Source organism: Recurvomyces mirabilis (assembly GCF_035927965.1).
Source record: "Recurvomyces mirabilis strain CCFEE 5264 chromosome Unknown scaffold_27, whole genome shotgun sequence".
Lineage (NCBI taxonomy): Eukaryota > Fungi > Ascomycota > Dothideomycetes > Mycosphaerellales > Teratosphaeriaceae > Recurvomyces > Recurvomyces mirabilis.
In genome coordinates, this window is record NW_027041961.1 from 14,929 (window position 1) to 31,766 (window position 16,838).

Sequence of the window (16,838 nt, forward strand, 5' to 3'; positions counted from 1 at the left end):
CGAACGTTGTAAGAAGCGGTCTGATCTGGGGGTAACTCGGATTGTAATGGACCTGTTTCTGAGCATGACGACGAGGATATTGGGCTCCCGGATCCCGTCGGCAGGAGCATCTCTTTCCTTCTCACGTGTGGCGCTGTGCACCCACGGTACTGTACCATGAGCGAGCGTGGGCAGTAAACGAGAACGAGAACGATATTCGATGTGCCCAGGACTCTCGGTATCGATAATATATTCGGAGGCCGACTAACTGCGGAGCCAAAGAAGTCATTTGCCTATCACTCCGTCTGGAGCAAGCAAGTACGTTCTGGAGATTGGCTTGATAAATCTAGTGCCGAACAAGCATTAGATTCATGACACATCCGCGAGCGGTGCAGCCTGACAGCTATACGAGATGGCTCCACCCAGCCGCTGTGTGTACAAGAAGGCTGACCAGGGCATCGAGGAGACCGCCCTTCTCCCATCACCGACTGCCACCTTGACCATCACCTACCGGATTGCTTGAACTCGAACGATCACTTCATCATGTCGCAAATTCTCCGAGCTTCAGCAATATTGTGCTATATCTCATTCGTAGCTGCATTCCCACCACCAGGACATGGTCCGCCACCCGGTCCACCTCAATGGCCAGGACAGCACCAGGGCTCCGAGCCTGCAGGCCACGAATTTGTCTCTGCCGGACCCTTTGACAGCGAGTCCGCAAGCTCATCTGTGTCTGAGTCACTACTGACAACATTTTTCCAGGTCGTTCGCCTTGCCCGGGCCTCAATGCCCTAGCAAATCACGGCTGGCTCCGTCGCAGTGGCCTAAACATAAGCTTCCCCGAGATTGATTATGCCGCCAAAAATGTATACAACTTCGCTCCAGAGACCTACCTTGGAGCTTTCCTCGCCGCGAACCAGACCTTCAACCTGTCCACCACAGGGAGCTCCCTGACCATAAACCTTCGTGACTTAGCTCGCCACGCCACCATCGAACAAGACGGCTCCCAGTCGCGCAACGACATTTACTTTGGCGACGATCTACACTACGATGCCACAGTATTTGCTGGTGTAGCAGCCAGTCTGGGCCTACACGACTCCAGCCCGCCGAATGCATATGTCACAGTTCCAATCGCAGCGAAAGCTCGCGCAGCCCGACAAGCTCTGGCTAAGAGCGTGAATCCGACATACAGTACTGGGCCGGGACCTGAATTAGGCTCCATAGGAACTACAGCGCTCTACCTCGCCACTCTTTGGGACTTCTCGGCTTCGGGCGCCCCAAAGGCATGGGTCAAGACATTCTTCGGTAAGTGCAACGCTCCCAACCAAGCATCACAAGGCACCGCCTTCCATCTTTCTAGCTTGCGGGATTGACAATGATATCCAGAGGAAGACCGCATTCCCTATCTCGAAGGCTACGTCGCACCGCAGACCAAAGACCTGACCTTCTTGGCAAATATGGTCTCTGCCGTGAACAACGCCAGCAGCGATGCACTGCCCGCGGAGCTGCTGGGAGAAGTGACGAATATGGGGATGATGTAGCAGACGACATCGCATGTAAATCTGTGTTCAAGTGATGACAGGAAACGCTCTCATACAATCTTCGTTCGACGGAGAGCGTTTCGGACACGGATTGGTGGAGGTGCGAAGCCACATCCGGGAGCAGCATGTCACCTTCACAATTGTAAGCGGGGTGGGCATCTCGAAGGTCCTACCTCTTCCATGCTCGAGCTACGTTATTCAACCCTGACTTGTAGGTAACTAAGTCATGTGAACCGCGAGGTACACAATCTACATTCGACATGGATTTCTTCATGCCACCTTGAGACGGCCTCCCGTACCCGTTTCTAGATATATCACCAGGGAGAGCAACACACCCCAACATCATCTATTACTTCTCCCATTTCGCCACCCGTCTACGTAACCCCCTCAATAAAACTCCGGCAACCCCAACCCGCCAAAATCCGGTATGCTCTGACTACAATCGAACGTCCTATTCCTCACATTCCCCGGCACGATCCCAGCCTTGATCCCGTTACTATAACTCCACTGTGTCGCCGCCTCCGTCTTCCAAGTCCAATAGAACCAGCCCCATCCTTGTTCAAAAGAATGCATCTGCGCCTCCGCGAACATCAATAACCAAGTCTTATACTCCGCTGAGTAAGACGACGGGGCGGCGTTGGCATCTTGACAGCTACACTGCGGATTGTTGTGAGTGGGACAGGTGGGCGAAAGCACGGAGCCGTTCTGCCCACCGCCGGGTGTGTCGATCATGTTCAAGGTACCCTCCCACCGTGAACCGACACCGACGTTGTTGAGGTATTGGGCGCAGTCGGTATCAGCTTGACTCCATTCGCCGCACAATGTAGGGCCGAAGCCTGTGGCCGTGTTCATGGAGCGAAGAGCTTGTTGAGTCCAGCCATCACAAGCGAACTGGATCTTATCGTGGTGATTGAGGGTGATTTGCTGGACGTTGAAGATGACATACTGATGGACGTCGAGCAGCAGATTAGGGAGGTCTTGAAGCTTCCCTTGCCAATTATCCAATCCCATAAAGCCGTCGCCGAAGACGATGGTGCCGTTGTACTTGTTCTTGCGGATCGTGTTGACAGCATTAGTCGTCCATGTCAGCACTGTCGAGGTATCCAGCTCCACCATGCGAGGCTCGTTGACAAGGCCATACATGGCAATGATATTCTTGTAGCGCGGCTGGGTGAAGAATTGCGAGAGTTGATCATGGATCGCGATCGTGCGGTCGCCGTTGGTCGTACCATCTGTGCCATTCAACCACCCGATGGCGCCCTGACGACCAGAGTGATTCCATCCGTTTTGGCTACCTGGAGCACCGTGGAGGTCGAGATTAATGCGTAGTCCGTACTTTCTCGCCCATTCGATACCGCGGAGGAGATATCTCCATGACACATTCGCGACGTAGGGATCGCCATCGTATGTGGTAACGGCCCAGTAGGAGAAAGGGATGCGGACGTGATCGAATCCCGCGGCTTGGATGGCAGCAAAGTCCTGTTCCGTGATGAAAGTGGCGTAGTGCTGCTCAAGTATACTTTTCGCCTTGCTCGCTCCAAGAGTTTGGGTAAGGGTGTACTCATCGATTACATTGGCTTTGCTATTGTAGCCCGAGAACAGCGAAGGGGTCATGTAGGGCTCGATGCTCAGCCAACCGCCCACATTCACGCCATGGACTTGCTGAGTGCCGTACGTCCATTTTTCGTTGAGCGCCGGTACACTCGGATTAGCTTTCTTGCTGTCGTCCCAGGTATCGTTCAGTCCCATCACACTCAGTCCACCGACCATGACGTCCGTGAAGGTCACATTGAAGTCGGACGTGTCGTACCACGTGAAGGGGTCGAGATAGGTGCCTTGGTATTGTTTGGGAATGTCGTTCTCGGACATACCCTTGAGGTTGCTGTTCGCTGGTTGTGAAGATGTCGTGCTGTTGCTGCCGCTACTACTGCTTCCCGGACCCTTGTTCTGCGACACCACCACACCGACCGGAATGGCGATAGCCAGTATCAGTACTACAACCGCCACAGCAATGATGATCCGCTTTCGCCGCTTCTTTTTCCTCTGTGCTTCTTCGTATTCATAATCGCTACTACTGCCAGCACCACCCCTTAGCCGTACGCCATCCCTCACACCCTCCTTCTCATCATAGTATGCTTGCGAACCCCGCTCAAGTCTCTGTCCACTGACGATCCTCCCCTTCTCTTCCCTTCGCACCTTCCTCCGATCGTACACCAAGCTTTCCGTCTCGTCGACCCCAGCATCAGCCGCCGTAGCTCGTTCCTCCTCTTCTCCTCTTCGCCGCCGCTTGCGCTCTTTATGCTCCTGCCGTCTTCGTTCTCGGTCTTCCAGCTCTCGATCGGCTTCGTCATCACGCCGTCGAATGCGTGGCGGTTCCGGGCGTCTCGGCGGGGTTACTTCGTTTGGTTCATCCCATCCCAGCTTCTGGTTAAGCTTGTCCAGTTGTGCTAGCTGGCCGGCCGAGAGTGTGCCTGTGCCTGTTCCTGTACTTCTGCTATGATCTGACGGTGGCTGTCGCGACGAACTTCTTGGCCTATCATCATCTGTTCTCCTCGGCTGACTCTTCGTCGGGCTGGATGATCCCTCCTCCCTCTCATATCGTCGCTCATCCCGCGACCTTGGAGCAAAATCGCCGTTCGAATCAACTCTCTGATGTGTCCGTCGCTTCCTTTGTCTTCTGGCGGAAGAGTCTCGAGGTGATTTCGATGCGGTCGGCATCTCTCACTTATTGCGTAACACGACAATCCCAATGTCTCGTCTCATTCCAGACAAAATGACGATCCCGACTGTTTGGATGCCGCGTCACACGGCGTTGCTGGGGAGTGACCGCCTCGGCCCGCTGCATAAACGTTGCGCCCGCTGAGCCGCATGCGCATCTTGGCTTTTCCAGAAGTTGACATGTGAAAAGTTCGAATGCCTACACTATCACCATATCATCGCAGTATGGCGCCATATGGAGGGCAGAACCGTGCGAAAGAGCTGAAAAAGCTGTATGACCATGGCGTGACTGCACGGGACTCGGAGGTCGACCCCGAAGCAGAAGGTATTTCGGGCGAGGCCAGTGAAAGCAATGGCTCGGAGACGGAGAGCGATCCAGAAGAGGCTGCTCGAGAGCATTACATCGACGTAGGCAAGAGCAAACTACGGAAGCCGAAAGAATCACTACTTGGCGCCCAATACCGTGGATCACGTGTGGGCAGAGACAAGCTGAGCGACGACGACGACGACGAGCCTTTCGGAAGAGGCTTTGAGGATGAGGGAAGTGATGAGGAGCCTATGGGCGTTGATTCAGCTGCGAGATCCCACGAGGACGAGGGTGATGACGATGTCACCCCCGACAGCGATGTCAGTGACGATGACGATGAAGTAGCCCGTCCAGGTATTGTCTCCCAGCCGCAGTCACGTACGACACTACGAGACTTGCCGGTCGTTGGAGCTTCACTGGCAAAAGGCAACGAAGCGGATGTACAGAAAGGGAACTCAGTGAAGCGCCAACGTAAGACCTTCGACTCGCTGCTAAGCACGAGGATGAAGCTGCAGAAGGCGTTGGTCGGGGCCAACACGGTCGTCGCTATACCAGGCGGAGACTTGGCAAGCGAACGGGAAGACGCAGCAAGCGCCATTGAAGCAGCAGAAGTCGCCGCTTTCAATCTCTGGTCCACCCTTACCAACTTCCGGGAAGATATGCGATCTGCTCGCACGGGCGACAAGCGAAAAGCCTTTTACTCAGTCAAGAGCTCGACAGCGAGACTCTGGTCCCACCAACAAGACCAAGAATCTTCCGAGCTCGAACGCCGCAACGCCACCCTCCAGAAATGGTCAACGAAAACATCCGAAGGCCAGGCGAGCTCGACTAGCAAACTCACCGCCTCCGCTCCTCAAACCACAGTCCTGGATGTAATCCAGCAACATACAGCCGATATGCCACGCTTAGTTGCTCGAGCCCAAACGCCACGCTCTTGTGCGCCCATCCAAGCCGCCTCTAAAACAACCAGTATCGACAAGAACATCTACGACGACGCAGATTTCTACGGCTTACTGTTGAAGGAACTGCTAGAGCAGAAATCAGCGGATTCTGCAACAGCGACATCAAATATCGACTTCTCCTTCCAGATGCGGCGGGAGGCGAAGACGAAGAAGAATGTTGATACGAAAGCTAGTAAAGGGAGGAAGTTGAGGTTTACTGTACATGAGAAGTTGCAGAACTTTATGGCGCCGGAGGATCGACGTGGGTGGGGAGATAGGCAGGCGGATGAGCTGTTTGGGAGTTTGTTTGGGAGGAGGATGGAGTTGAGTGAGGATGTGGTCGAGGATGATGCTGATATGGGCGCCGATGACAATGGAGAGGTAGATGCTGAGGAGGCTTTGATGATGTTTAGACGATGAGCTATACAAAGCCGTGAGCCTGTTCATGCTATCACCTCAGCCCCCTTTTTACCCATTATGCTCCGAGTAGTGCGTCAAGTGCTATGAGTGTTGTTGATCTTAGTGGTCTGAACATGTCTCAAGCCTGGGCTCCCTCCTACCCTTCTCTGCCGCTCTAATCTGTTCGGCCTGCACGTAAACCCGCGTTCATCCACTCCGAACAGCGTCTGCAGACTCTTAGACGACACGCAGAACACTCGAACAGGTAAATCCACATTTCGTCATTGCAATCTTCGCAGCTATCCTGTCCTGGAATATAATCCCAGTTATGATGACAATCATCTTGATTGCGGAGCCGGGCAGTCCTCGCTGCCACAGCAGCTTGGCGTTGTCCCGTCGTTCTGATGGTCTGGTTGCGATTCACGATACGTTCGGCACGGGCAAGGAGACGCTGCTCGTCCCAGTGCGCACAGTCGCAACTCCTCCACTTGGCAGCGCAGACATAGCAGAATTCTGAGCGGCATTTGCAGCTGCAATTTTGTCAGTACGGATCTTCGATCTGGATACATTCTCAAGTCTAGACGTACGTTATGTGGTTGCAGCCATGATTGAGTTCGATCATGCTACAACAGGTCGGACACCTCTGCCATTCCTCCCTGCCCGCCAAGGCGAGGACTGCTGTCAGAGCCTCGTTGGGTGGGCATTCGCCATCATGTACTAGACCTTTACACTGAACGCACGTGACGCGCGAGCACTTTGCGCAAGAAGCGCCGCCATCTCTACGTTCAGCGATACTGATGTAAGCCGAGCAATGTGGATCTGCGCAGTAGATTCGATCTTTGATCTCAAGCTCCTCGCGCTTAGCTTCGAATTCTTCCACCAACTCTGCTGGTAGTCGTGGGCGGACCGTTTGATACACGAACGATCGCTGACAGCAGCTTGGTGGGTAAACACTCTCGTCCGTCATGGCCAGTCTGTACAGCTGCTCCAGACAGTCTGCACAGTAAGCGTGATCGCATGCACTGGTCCAGAGTTGGTTGAGGGTCAAGTCATCGCTGCAAGCGCTGCATACTCCACGCTCGACATCGGCAGGCTGTTCTACCTTGACTCGCTTGGCTCCCGGTCCAGTTCCTTCATCAGCTTGAGATGGATCGCTGTTGCTGCGCGCACGTTTCTTTGCTTGCAGACTGGTGGGCAGCAACGGCGTAATAGCATCGCCACCAATGCACTGTCGGACGGCATGGGAATGACGAAGCTCCTCTTCGAATGCCGCAAGCGCTGCACCGAGGTTGAGGTCATTGTCGCTATCACGACCCAGGTTGTTGAGGTCCTCAAACTGAAGGTGGATGATCAGCTCTGCTGTCGCAGCGTCTGTGTGGTCGAGGACATCTCGCCAATGTGCTGAGCCTTCCATGGTGTCTGATCTGATGACGGCTACACATGCGTGCGTCAGGGAGCTTGATGGAATGGAACGAGGGAGGGCGGCGGCTGGCCAAATCAGTAAGCCCGAAGGAGTGACGTTGAGAGCAAGACCGCCGGCAGTAGCCCGATATCCTCACCAAATGCAGAAGCCGCGACCTAAGGACGAGGTCTGAAGTACAACTGTTCTTTTCTTGCGCTACGACGCTACGTGTGCAAATACAATACTGTACAGTACATGTTATAAGGGGCATCCCACCCATGTGAACATACCATATCAATCACAGACCTCGCCCTTCAAGCCCATAAGCATACAGAGAAGGCCAATCAACCACCCTTCACTTCCACCCCAAGTCACCCATTCACCTACCATCCCACGCCACCTTTCTTCTTCTTCTTCTTGTTCTTCTTCTTCTTCCCATCCGCACCCCTGGACCCAGCACCAGATCCTCCATCCTCATTATCTGCATCCGCGCCACCATCCAACCCGCCCTCCTTACTCTGCCTACCCGAGGCGGAGGTAGCCGGAGAGTCCTCCACATCACTGTTAGACGAAGAGTGAGCGTCCAGAACCACCTTCTTCAACCCGTTGACATCCACCGTCGTCTCGGTAATACTGCCCGATCGTGCCGCTCTTCTTGACTTCGATCGCTCCCGGCTTGGACCCTCCATTTCACCTACTGTATCACCATCGTAGCCGTCGCTGGGTACGACCAGCTTTGGTGGAACTTGAAGTGTATCAGGGCGCTTCTCCTCGCGCTCTTTCGAGGGTTCTGCGGCCGGTGGCGAAGTCGTGTTTTCTTCGGCAACCTTGGTGGCTTCCTGCGGAGGCATCTTATCGCTTTCAGACATTCCGCGTAGTCGACCTGCTATGCTTCCGGAGTTCGTACCGTAGCCAGACTGTACCGCGGCAACGCCGTCGGATGCATTCCTGCCCGCCTCCAGCAGTGGTGAAGTCTCTCCGTTTGTCTTGTCAACGGACAGAGAACGACTTCGCGCAGCGTCTGTACCCGTCGCCGTTGCTTGCCCTTCCGGGATCGTGCCTACACCGGGCTTTATCTTGACACTCTGATACTTTGTCGCACGCGGTCTTGTAGCCAGGTTGCTAGGTCCAAGATGTTTGAGATGTTGCCTGAGATCAGTGGTGTTGCTACGCATAGGCGCAGGCCTAGAATTATCGTGTGACATGTCGGAAGCATTGCTGTTCTTACGTATCATAAAAGCCGTGGCTCCTGGTACCTGCTGCATCTGGCCATTCACTTGGCTGTTCTTCGGACCGCTGACCTTCAGTAGTGGTGCGTGTTCGCCATCGGCTTTGTCGTATTCCGATTCGCTGATCATACCTCCATCCTCGACCTCCACGAGCTTGTTGGCCTTGCTCATTCGGTAGCGTTTGGACTCTGCTGGTGTCAAGCGACGAATGGCCTTATGTACATCAATGAAGACATCAGACTCGTCAACGATCTCCTCGCCAATCAGCTCCTCGATAACATCTTCCAGTGTCACAACGCCAAGTGCGCCGTGGTCGGTCCCTGGTTCGTCAGAGACAAGCACCATATGGCTCTTGCCTTCCTGGAAGAAGTTTATGATGTCTAAGCAAGATGTGTATGGATGTGTCTCGGGTAGGGTAGCCAAAGCAAAGTCGCGTACTCTTAGAGCGTCCTCCGGGTCATAGGTGATCAAGATCTTGACGAGCAGCATGCCGATGAAGTTTCGTTGATTGTCTGGCGCATAGATAGGTATCCTCGAGTAACCCTGGGATAGAATCGTCTCCATCATTCGCTCGTCCAGTACCGTGTCCACACTCATGGTGAATACATCCTGCATTGGTGTCATGACGGTATCGATACGCTTGTCTTTGAGATCAAGGACGCTGCTGATGATGTTGACTTCGTCCTCCATCAGGCGCTCCCCGGGCACAGTTCCAAGAGTCTTATGTAGCTGCACAAGCGTCTTCAGCCCAGCCTTTTTGTACGTGGTTCCGTGTTCGTCGCCGAGAAGATAGTCCAGTAGTTTCGCGGTAGGCCATGCTACAGGGGAGAGCAGGTACATGAAGACCAACACGACGGGAGCCATGTATGCACCAATTGAGAGTCCGTAGCGTACACAAATTGATTGAGGTGCAACTTCACCGAAGATCACTGCAATGGAGATCAGTAGTGCTCAAGATTATTTCTCGCTGCGCTCTCCTTACCGATGAGAACGGTACTCCCAAGAACAGCTGGCCATCCACCCCCTAAGCTCCTGTCCAACACGATGGGCAGGGTCTCGTTGGTGATGACGTTACTGAGCAACAACGTCACAAGCACCCAATGCTTGCCTCTCTTCAACAGTCTCAGCACTGTCGCCGCATGTTTCCGCTCAGAGCCTTCACCAGAAGTCGCCAACACCTGCAAGTACGTCTCATCTTGACCCATGAGTGCTATCGTCAAGCCAGCAAAGATTCCTCCGCCTAGCACAAGGGCTAGAGCAACGCCAAAGTAGAGCCACAGTTGTGGGTCGCCGGCTGGTTTGGATTCCTCCTCTAGTATGTTTACACTGCGGCGGAATAGTCCTAGTGGCGCTGCCGAGACGGCGGGTAGAACAAGGAGCTTTGCCAGGCCCAGTACCGCAGATCTCATCGCCCCAATACCATGCCCATAGCCATACTGAGCTCGACCCCGATCGCTGTGATCATCTCGTCCTCCAATGGCTGCGGCATTTGAACGCCGGACTCCCGCTGTATTCCCCCTCCTCGACGACATACGAGCGCTGCTACTTCTAGCCTTCGACTGCTGCCTGAAGTGAGTGAACAGTAGCTGATGTGGTGGAAATGAGTGATCGTCCGTCCTGTTGCTACCAGCAGTGGGATTGTAGAAAAAGCGTGTGGTTGGATGGCCAATGACGAAGTAAACTTTATGCCGAACGGGTAGAGCCGCTGTATACGGAAAGGCTAATAAAGCATGAGAGCCGTGAACATGAAGACTCGATGTCTGCGGAGTGGGGAACAATAGGAGAACCACTGGCGAGTGAGGAGGTGGTTGCACGGTGTCGGTGAAGGAGGAGTAGACGCGGTGGTTGCGGCAAAAAATGGCTGGAAGCACTGTCGATCATGATCCTCGCTTAACAGCTGCATGGGGTGCAGATTGCCTTTCGTAGTGTGGGTCGCGCATGAATATATATGGCCATGTTCTAGCCTCTTACCATTCGCCGTTGGATCCAACACTCCAGCGCACTTAGAGGTTAAGAAGGGCATCAGAACGCTCTCAATCGATTCTGTCTAGATGGCATGAAAGATAGCTGGATCGATCCAAATACAATGTTACATCGTTTTGACACCCCACCCCTCTACCACCAGTGCATAAGCTACTCATACAGGTCAATGCTGAAGCTTACATAAGTAAGTATTGTGTGTGAAGGTAGCCTGACGGGGCATGATTTCCTCAAGCGGTGCTTAGGCCGATGCCAGTGAGGAGATGCAACACGACCTGCAAAATGGTAAGTGTATAATGGCTGTTGAAGTAGCCACAGAATTCGTCATTACAGCGCGTCAATACTTGCCACGGCATGACTATCCAGCGCTCGCCTTTGTCACTTGACGTGTACCAGAGGCAACAGTCTATTCCGGGGTGTAGAGGTGAAGCGGTCATGGAAAGGCTTGGGAATAAGCACGGCTGGCGAAATGCCATCTCTCTCTGAAGAGCCCACATGTGGCAGTCTACCTCGGCCTACTTCTCTCATGACTCTCTTCATCATCACCAATGCTGAATCTTCGATCGCCAGTGGCAAGCACTTCCTCTTCGTCCCGTACACGCTCGAAACCATTCGCTTTCCTGCCCGCTGGGCTACCGGATCTGCTCCCTCGCTGCGCATGAGGCTCATCGCAGTCGCGACTGAACAGACTTGGGTAGTATCTTCTCCAGTTGAAGTAGGTGATCAAAATACCCATCAGGCTTCCACAAATCACGTCCGCAAAATCATGTCTGTAGTCTTCAAGCCTGCTGATCGCGATCAAGGCTGCACCTAACAGAGGCGAGAGGCAGATTATAAAAGTCGCCAAACTAGCACGTGCCCGTAGCGCATGCGCCTGACTGGCGAAGAACAATGCCAGATATCCTAAGCCAGCAAATGCGAAACTGGAGTGCCCGCTCGGGAAGCTTCTCCATCCATCATGAAGGACATGGTGTGAAGTCTCTGTACAGACTGCAATAGTGAGCAATTCGTGCTGAGGTGTGTCGGCTTCGGGTTTGCAGCGAGCAATTAGATCGGGTCGTGGTCGGCCCACGGCATCCTTTATCACGTCCGTAATGAAGCATGTGAGGATGATGGAGACCAAGAGGCCCAGAATCGTGACGTGGATCTTGTGTACGCTCGGGCGAATTAACCCAGCCCAGAGAACAAGGAGGGCGAGTGGCACAACGCCAGTGTAGATGAATAGCCAGACTGGAAGGATAACACACCATTAGCACCCGTGCAAGCAGCCTGGAGGCTACACATTAGTGGCATCACAATACGTACAGACGCTCACTCTTTCTATCTCAGCATGAGGGAAGCCAATGCGAAGATCATCGAGACGGAACATGCGATGGAAGGGCTCGCCAAAGAACTTGATCAAGATGTATGCTGTTAGAAGCAGTGTCAGGCCTAGGTAGTCGCCAGCATAGCTCTTTTGCCAAAATCTCCTTGCCGATTCCAGCAGTCCAGGGCTATCTTTGCTTGCTTTGCCTGCCATTGTCTACGCAAGCGGATAATGCTGTCGAGATTGATGTAGGATGTCGCGTGCCTTGAGGTGAATGCGCTGGAGATGCTTTCGGAGGTCCTCCGCTTGCGTTGGCTGGCATGTGATCGCTGCCATTGCACTACATCATTGGCAACGATTAACATTGCCGCCATACTCGTCCTCAGCTGACGGTGCACTACTACTGCTGCTGGATCTGGTCGTGAGTGTGGAAGGCGAGCATCTTTCTCTCATATCCCTCGTCATGGCCGAACAACAAGCCCAAGCACCACAGCAAGAGCGAATGAAAGCGCCCTTCCCAGGACCACCACCTTTCTACAAGTACTTCACCACCTCGAACCTCTCAAAACTGCGTGACCTACGGCAAAATGCTGGATTCTCAGAGAGCAGTGTTGCGACTAGTACTGGAGATGGAGCCACAGGCTCGCAAGACGTAGACATTTTAGCACTGCCAACCGAGCTTCGGTATCTTCTCCCACCGCCTCCGCCAGTAGACGGCAAGTACAGTGCATTCGGCTTCGATAGATCGCTACATGCACCTCCACCGTCATTGCAAGACGTCAGCATCGAGCAGCTCTACCCAGATCATCCTGCGGTACGACTAAATCCTCAGGCGCATCTGATCTCCTTGGCTCGAAGCCAGCTCACCACATTCCTGAACCTGATTGGTAATCTCAGTCAAGACGCTACAGCAGGATGGGAGTCGCCTACGAAGGATCTGGAGATCTTAACATTCAACATGCTTGATCTGATCAATCAGTATCGACCACACCAGGCAAGGGAGACGCTGATCATGATGATGGAGGAGAGACTGGACAGGATGAAAAGCGAGACCAAGGCGATTAGTGAGGTGAAGGCCAAAATGACTGATCTAGTGGGTGGTGGTATGTCAGCTACAGGTGAGACACCAAAGGATACTCAGATGGAGGGGATTGGTGAATTAGAGCGAAAATCAGATCAATTAGGTGATGGGAAGAAGACAGCTCAGAGGGCAGCATGGGCAATCCTGTCTGGAGTAGAGCTCCCATGAGCGGATGCATGTGGCTGTCATACGGAACATTGATCACTTGTCGTCCAAGGGCGTGCTGCCGATCCGCCTCTTGGAAGCCCATTGCCTGTAAAAGTAGGACGGCTTATGACCTTGCTGCTGATCTTGAAACCTGATGGCTATCTCCTCGAGCGACCGTTGACGCCAGTATACCACATCTCAAGGAGAGGCAATCAGATATCGGGCGCATGGGTACTGAGGATCGCGCCTTCCATCTTGAGAAGGTTGGGACTAGCGTGAAACCAAAGCTTGTGCGCTGCGATTTCAGTGTCAAGGCTGCAGCCTTCGATCATCACACTTTGGCTCGCTCAATACAAACGCTCGACATCTCACATGCCACCTTCACTTCATCCTTCGCTCACCAATTGACGTCGCAAGTGGTTGTTCTCGGCACTACCAATCCGCCGCCATGGCGGAGGACAAGTACGTGCCATCCCCAAGAATATGGATAGAGCAAAACTGACCCTCCCAGACCGCCTTGTCCATTCTGCCCGCATGGTCTTTGCAGAAAGACCGACTCCCAATATCAGCATGGGCCGGCTATCGTTGATCGACCTAATGGGCGTAACTCCAGTGAGCGTACCAAAGGCTGGAATGAGGTTGCGAAGCAGTCTTCGGACGCAAATTCAATCACTGGGCGGAACTTCGACCTGCCTGCACGCAACCTCGATGTTTCGCGCGAGCGTAGAGTCACCGAACCTGCAAACCGCGGCAGCAGTCAGACCAATTCCCCGCCAGACATGTTGTTTCGTCAGTGGCGTTTTTCACCCAACCCGAAGGACAATCGACCGCTAGCATTCGCCAAGCCTCGTTTTGCCCAACAATTGTTCACACTGGTGCAGAGTGAGATCGGTGTCATGCAGGAGACGATCAGTCTTCTTGCGACGGAAGGCGGCCTGAAGCGTATCTCGGAACTAGTCAGTGAGCGCGAGCTACACAGACTGCCTGACGCCAGATTTCAAACGAGCTTCCAGAATGAGATTCTGCCGCTTCTTCGTGCGATTTCTCATAGTCGCGTCTTGGCTTCCACGATGCTGGAAAGTCGGCTGGCTGTTATTCACGCTCACCTCTTTGGTAATTTGGGCGCGAGAGCTGTGGTATTATTCTCGGACTCCGTCCGCTATCTCGAAGTACTTCGCCTTACCAAGGAAGCTTCAACCGATATCCAAGAAGGCGACCTCGCACATTATCATGGCGCCTGGGAGGCTTGCACTACGGTATTCGCTGCTATCGTCATTAGTCAAGGCCAGGCCGCGATGTCCGACAGCATGCAGCAAGTGCTGGCTCGACTCACTGATGCTGCAGGCAGCGCAGCAACATCGCTATCACGACTTGCTCTCCGTCGTTTGTCCCGCGCAAAGCACGGTATGACGCGCCCAGCATTCTCGGCGAAGAAGACAGACAAGGATCGAGCGGATGCTCCGACCTTTGTGATGCAGAAGGAACTACCTGGAGATTTATCCGCTGATGGTCCTCGCCACGACAATGACTTCAAGGACATTACAAGTATCGCTCTCATGCCTACTGTGGCAGAAGTCGTGGCGACGAGGAGCGAGTATCTTCCACCCCCAGCTGCAGAAACGTGGCACATAAGCGGCGTCGCCGGCATGCTTGATCGTCAATTCAGGCTTCTTCGAGAAGATACAATTGGCCAGCTCAGGGACGCCGCAAAAGTGGCGCTTGACAAGATCGAAGATCCACTCGGTCACGAACAGATGGACTGCCGACAGCAACACGGTGCCCGCACTTTCAACTATCGTAACCTCGAATTTGTCGGTTTCGATTTTGATGCGCATCGTGGTCTCACGGTCGCCTTGTGCGTTGACCAGCCGTATGATCTGAGGTACAAGACTTCGAAGCAGCGTGGTGAGTGGTAGGAACACTCCAAACGTATGCAGAAGGATGCCCTGATCTGTCTGGTTGCTCCACGTTCCGTCCTCTTCTGCGTGGTTGTTGATCAGAAGATCAACAAGATTACTCCCACGGCAGCTTCACATGACTACTCGTCACAGCCACTTCAAGCATCTAGGAACTTACACTCAGATCCTAATTATGCATACGTCACTGCCAAACTGGTCGATGTCAACGATGAAGGCATCTCGCACTTGATGGCCTACATTAGTAGGTCGCTCAAAGGCGCGCCGAAGAGTCTTGTCGAATTCCCTGGTATCTTGCTACCAGCTTTCCAGGCCACGCTCGTTGCTTTGCAAGAAATGACCAGAACGGAAGACCTGCCATTCACCGAGCTTCTCGCTCCTGGGAGCAATACAGCAGATGTACCACCGCCTGGATATGCCACCGAGAAAGGGTTCGGTTATGACATCAGCTGCCTCGCAAACAAGGGCACCAAGCTCATCCTCAACGTTGCACAAGACTTCGATGCGATGGTTGCAGAAGTACGGACTCGGACGTCGCTGGATGATATGCAAGCGAGTGCTTTCGTTTCAGCCCTCACACAAAGCTTCGCGTTGATCCAGGGTCCGCCGGGTACTGGAAAGAGTTATACTGGGGTTGCTTTGATGCGTGCGCTGCTCGCGAACAAAAAGAGCGCCTCTCTTGGACCTATCATCACTGTTGCCCAAACGAACCATGCTCTCGATCAGCTGCTCGAGTCGCTGCTTGATGCAGGCGTCACACAGATCATTCGTATGGGCCAATTCAGCAAATCAGATCGGCTGAGGAACCTCAATCTCCGCTGTGTCGCAGAACAGGTTACTCAGACTAGAGCCGAGAAGTCCGCCTGGGGCAAGACACGAAGTGCGACAGAAGCTGAGGCTCGAGCGATCAACGAGCTTCTTCATAGCATCAGTCAGATCGGCTCCGCGGCTGGCCTTGAGAAGTACTTGGAGAACAACTTCCCGGAGCATTGCGCCCAATTGTTTGGTGGTATCGACGATGAAGGTTTCGAGACCGTCAATTACGGCCCAGGCTATAGCTTCCACGCTTGGCTTTCGGCAAGTGTCACCGTAGCGGACTTATCAAACAGATCTCTCGAGGAGCTTTTCGCGATCAACATACACGAAACATCGCCGTGCGAGCGCCGTAGGCTGTGGGAATACTGGATGCAGGACTGCAGTGGCCGACTGCACGGTCAACTCCGGATCGCACTGCAAGCCTACGGCGAATTAAAGCAGGAGCTGACGAAGATCTCTAATGACAAAGATCTTCGTGTGCTGTCGCAAGCGGACGTCGTTGGTGTGACCACTGCTGGGCTGGCACGCAATCTGAATCTGTTCCGCAAGCTTGGATCTCGTGTTCTACTTATGGAAGAAGCTGCGGAAATCCTTGAGAGTCACACTCTCTCCGCCATGTTACCGTCTCTTGAGCATTGCATTCAGATTGGCGATCATCTCCAGCTACGTCCTCGTGTCGCCAATTACGAGCTCAGTGTTGACAATCCGAAGCCTCACTACGCGATGGACATCTCACTGTTCGAGAGACTCATACATCCCGCCAAAAACGACCACCCTCTACCATATACCACACTCAACATCCAGCGCCGCATGCATCCATCAATCTCTACCCTGATCGGATCGCTTTATCCGAACCTGCAAGATCATGAGAGGGTGTTGGAGTATCCGCAGGTGATGGGCATCCGACATCGTCTCTGGTGGCTAGACCACAATCATCGGGAGGATCCCAGAGATGCGTTCTCGACCTCTTTCACCAACACCTTCGAAGTCGAATTCTGCGCGGGTCTGATCAGTCATCTTGTACGCCAAGGTGTCTATCGTCCGGCAGATATTGCAGTGCTTACGCCATAACTGGG

The 16,838-nt window shown here is 53.6% G+C and overlaps 8 protein-coding genes across 8 annotated transcripts; 4 read left to right on the plus strand and 4 right to left on the minus strand.

Annotated features, from left to right (window-relative positions):
* Positions 1 to 595: 595 nt before the first annotated feature.
* LTS14_008697 (uncharacterized protein) lies at positions 596 to 1,520 on the plus strand (the record flags this gene model as incomplete). The annotated part of the gene is made up of 3 exons (XM_064841383.1): positions 596 to 692; positions 742 to 1,284; positions 1,366 to 1,520. 3 exons carry the CDS (start codon positions 596 to 598, stop codon positions 1,518 to 1,520), a joined length of 795 nt encoding a protein of 264 aa, XP_064690874.1.
* A 387-nt stretch (positions 1,521 to 1,907) lies between these two features.
* Positions 1,908 to 4,238, minus strand: LTS14_008698 (uncharacterized protein; the record flags this gene model as incomplete). Its single annotated transcript, XM_064841384.1, has 2 exons — positions 1,908 to 3,991; positions 4,046 to 4,238. 2 exons carry the CDS (start codon positions 4,236 to 4,238, stop codon positions 1,908 to 1,910), a joined length of 2,277 nt encoding a protein of 758 aa, XP_064690875.1.
* Positions 4,239 to 4,463: 225 nt separating this feature from the next.
* BFR2 (rRNA-processing protein bfr2) lies at positions 4,464 to 5,906 on the plus strand (the record flags this gene model as incomplete). The annotated part of the gene is made up of 1 exon (XM_064841385.1): positions 4,464 to 5,906. The coding sequence occupies one exon, from the start codon at positions 4,464 to 4,466 to the stop codon at positions 5,904 to 5,906; it is 1,443 nt and encodes a 480-aa protein (XP_064690876.1).
* Positions 5,907 to 6,462: 556 nt separating this feature from the next.
* Positions 6,463 to 7,299, minus strand: LTS14_008700 (uncharacterized protein; the record flags this gene model as incomplete). The annotated part of the gene is made up of 1 exon (XM_064841386.1): positions 6,463 to 7,299. One exon carries the CDS (start codon positions 7,297 to 7,299, stop codon positions 6,463 to 6,465), a length of 837 nt encoding a protein of 278 aa, XP_064690877.1.
* Positions 7,300 to 7,670: 371 nt separating this feature from the next.
* On the minus strand, positions 7,671 to 10,048 carry MAM3 (cell agglutination protein Mam3; the record flags this gene model as incomplete). Its single annotated transcript, XM_064841387.1, has 2 exons — positions 7,671 to 9,445; positions 9,499 to 10,048. 2 exons carry the CDS (start codon positions 10,046 to 10,048, stop codon positions 7,671 to 7,673), a joined length of 2,325 nt encoding a protein of 774 aa, XP_064690878.1.
* Positions 10,049 to 11,001: 953 nt separating this feature from the next.
* On the minus strand, positions 11,002 to 12,015 carry LTS14_008702 (uncharacterized protein; the record flags this gene model as incomplete). Its single annotated transcript, XM_064841388.1, has 2 exons — positions 11,002 to 11,726; positions 11,802 to 12,015. The coding sequence occupies 2 exons, from the start codon at positions 12,013 to 12,015 to the stop codon at positions 11,002 to 11,004; spliced, it is 939 nt and encodes a 312-aa protein (XP_064690879.1).
* Positions 12,016 to 12,265: 250 nt separating this feature from the next.
* On the plus strand, positions 12,266 to 13,051 carry MED7 (Mediator of RNA polymerase II transcription subunit 7; the record flags this gene model as incomplete). Its single annotated transcript, XM_064841389.1, is given in 2 exon segments — positions 12,266 to 12,905; positions 12,921 to 13,051. The coding sequence occupies 2 exon segments, from the start codon at positions 12,266 to 12,268 to the stop codon at positions 13,049 to 13,051; spliced, it is 771 nt and encodes a 256-aa protein (XP_064690880.1).
* Positions 13,052 to 13,478: 427 nt separating this feature from the next.
* LTS14_008704 (uncharacterized protein) lies at positions 13,479 to 16,833 on the plus strand (the record flags this gene model as incomplete). Its single annotated transcript, XM_064841390.1, has 3 exons — positions 13,479 to 13,492; positions 13,578 to 14,935; positions 15,113 to 16,833. 3 exons carry the CDS (start codon positions 13,479 to 13,481, stop codon positions 16,831 to 16,833), a joined length of 3,093 nt encoding a protein of 1,030 aa, XP_064690881.1.
* Between the last annotated feature and the right edge of the window lie 5 nt (positions 16,834 to 16,838).